At 36.6% G+C, this 2,193-nt stretch overlaps 1 protein-coding gene across 1 annotated transcript in view; it reads left to right on the forward strand.

Annotated features, from left to right (window-relative positions):
- LOC122577212 overlaps nt 1-1,819 on the forward strand; it is a 5,769-nt gene extending 3,950 nt beyond the window's left edge. The window contains exon 2 of the mRNA XM_043748365.1: nt 81-1,819. Coding sequence (XP_043604300.1) covers nt 376-1,350 — 975 coding nt within the window. The 5' untranslated portion in view covers nt 81-375 and the 3' untranslated portion in view covers nt 1,351-1,819. The remainder of the gene's footprint in view (nt 1-80) is intronic.
- The last annotated feature ends 374 nt before the right edge of the window (nt 1,820-2,193 follow it).

Consider the following 2,193-nt stretch of genomic DNA (forward strand, 5'->3'; position numbering starts at 1 on the left):
TAGCTCATGCTATTCCATTTCACCCGCCGAATGCAGTGCGTGTTGTTTCTAATGTGGAAACAATACCGGCAGCTCACAAGGTGCAATCTTCTGCCCATTTTCAGGAAATTTAGCTGTTATTTCGGTAATGATAGAGATATTCCGAAGTTTAAGCGCTCATTTCGTTCCATATATGTGCCGAATGTAGTGCACGCTCTTTTTGATGTCGAAATAATACAGACAGACCGTAAATTGCAATATTTTTTTTCGATTTACAGGAATTTTAACTGTTACTTCGTTAATAACAGAGATATTTCGACGTTTAAGCGCCTCTTTTGCTCCATTTTTCACGCCGAATGTAGTGCACGCTCTTTTTGATGTCGAAATAATACCGACATGTCGCAAGGAGCAATCTTTTGTCCATTTTCAGGAAATTCCACAGGTACTTCGTTAATAATGGAGATATTTCGATGTTTAAGCGCCGATTTTGTTCCATTTTACACGCCGAATGCATTGCACGCTCTTTTTGATGTCGAAATAATACAGACAGACCGTACATTGCAATATTTTTTTCGATTTACAGGAATTTTAACTGTTACTTCGTTAATAGCAGAGATATTTCGACGTTTAAGCGCCTCTTTTGCTCCATTTTACACGCCGAATGTAGTGCACGCTCTTTTTGATGTCGAAATAATACAAACTGCTCGCAAATTGCAATCTTTTTTTCGATTTTCAGGAAATTTGACTGTTATTCCGTTAATAATAGATATATTTCGTCGTTTACTAGCTCATGCTATTCCATTTTACCCGCCGAATGTAGTGCGTGTTGTCTCTAATGTCGAAATAATACAGACTGCTCGCAAATTGCAACCTTTTCTTCGATTTTCAGGAAATTCCACAGGTACTTCGTTAATAATGGAGATATTTCGATGTTTAAGCGCTGATTTTGTTCCATTTTACACGGCGAATGTAGTGCACGCTCTTTTTGATGTCGAAATAATACAGACAGCACGCAAATTGCAATATTTTTTTCGATTTACAGGAAATTTAACAGTTATTTCGTTAATAATAGAGATATTTCGACGTTTAAGCGCTCCTTTTGTTCCATTTTACACGCCGAATGCATTGCACGCTCTTTTTGATGTCGAAATAATACAGACAGACCGCAAATTGCAATATTTTTTTCGATTTTCAGGAAATTTAACAGTTACTTCGTTAATAATAAAGATATTTGGACGTTCAAGTGCTTCTGTTGTTCCATTTTACACGCCGAATGCTGTGCGTGTTGTCTCTAATGTCGAAACAATACCGGCAAGTCGCAAAGTGCAATCTTTTGTCCATTTTCAGGAAATTCTACAGGTACTTCGTTAATAATGGAGATATTTCGACGTTTAATCGCTCATTGTGTTCCATTTTACACAACGAATGTAGTGCACGCTATTTTTGATGTCGAAATAATACAGACAGACCGCAAATTGCAATATTTTTTTCGATTTTCAGGAAATTTAACAGTTATTTCGTTAATAATGGAGATATTTCGACGTTCAAGTGCTTCTTTTGTTCCATTTTACACGCCGAATGTAGTGCGTGTCGTTTCTAATGTCGAAATAATACCGGCACCTCGCAAAATGCAATCTTTTGCCGATTTAGAGGATATTTAACAGTTATTCCGTTAATAATAGATATATTTCGACGTTTACTAGCTCATGCTATTCTATTTTACCCGCCGAATGTGTTGCGTGTTGTTTCTAATGTCGTAACAGTACCGGCATCTCGGAAAGTGCAATATTTTTTCGATTTTCAGGAAATTTAACAGTTATTTCGTTAATAATAGAGATATTTCGACGTTTAAGCGCCTCTTTTGCTCCATTTTACACGCCGAATGTAGTGCACGCTCTTTTTGATGTCGAAATAATACCGACATGTCGCAAGGAGCAATCTTTTGTCCATTTTCAGGAAATTCCACAGGTACTTCGTTAATAATGGAGATATTTCGATGTTTAAGCGCTGATTTTGTTGTCACGTCCCGCGCTCCGCACGTGCCGTAACGAAAACTACAATCTGAAATCCTACCAATCAAGAGTAACCCGCGTTTCAAATAAAATAATAAAATAATCTATAATTTAACTACGGTTCGAAAGTTCTACCAATCAAGAACAACTCGCGATTTGAATAATATAAGTAATCTATGATTTAACAATTCAAACTACAATT

Source organism: Bombus pyrosoma, linkage group LG18 (assembly GCF_014825855.1).
Source record: "Bombus pyrosoma isolate SC7728 linkage group LG18, ASM1482585v1, whole genome shotgun sequence".
Taxonomy (NCBI): Eukaryota; Metazoa; Arthropoda; class Insecta; order Hymenoptera; family Apidae; genus Bombus; species Bombus pyrosoma.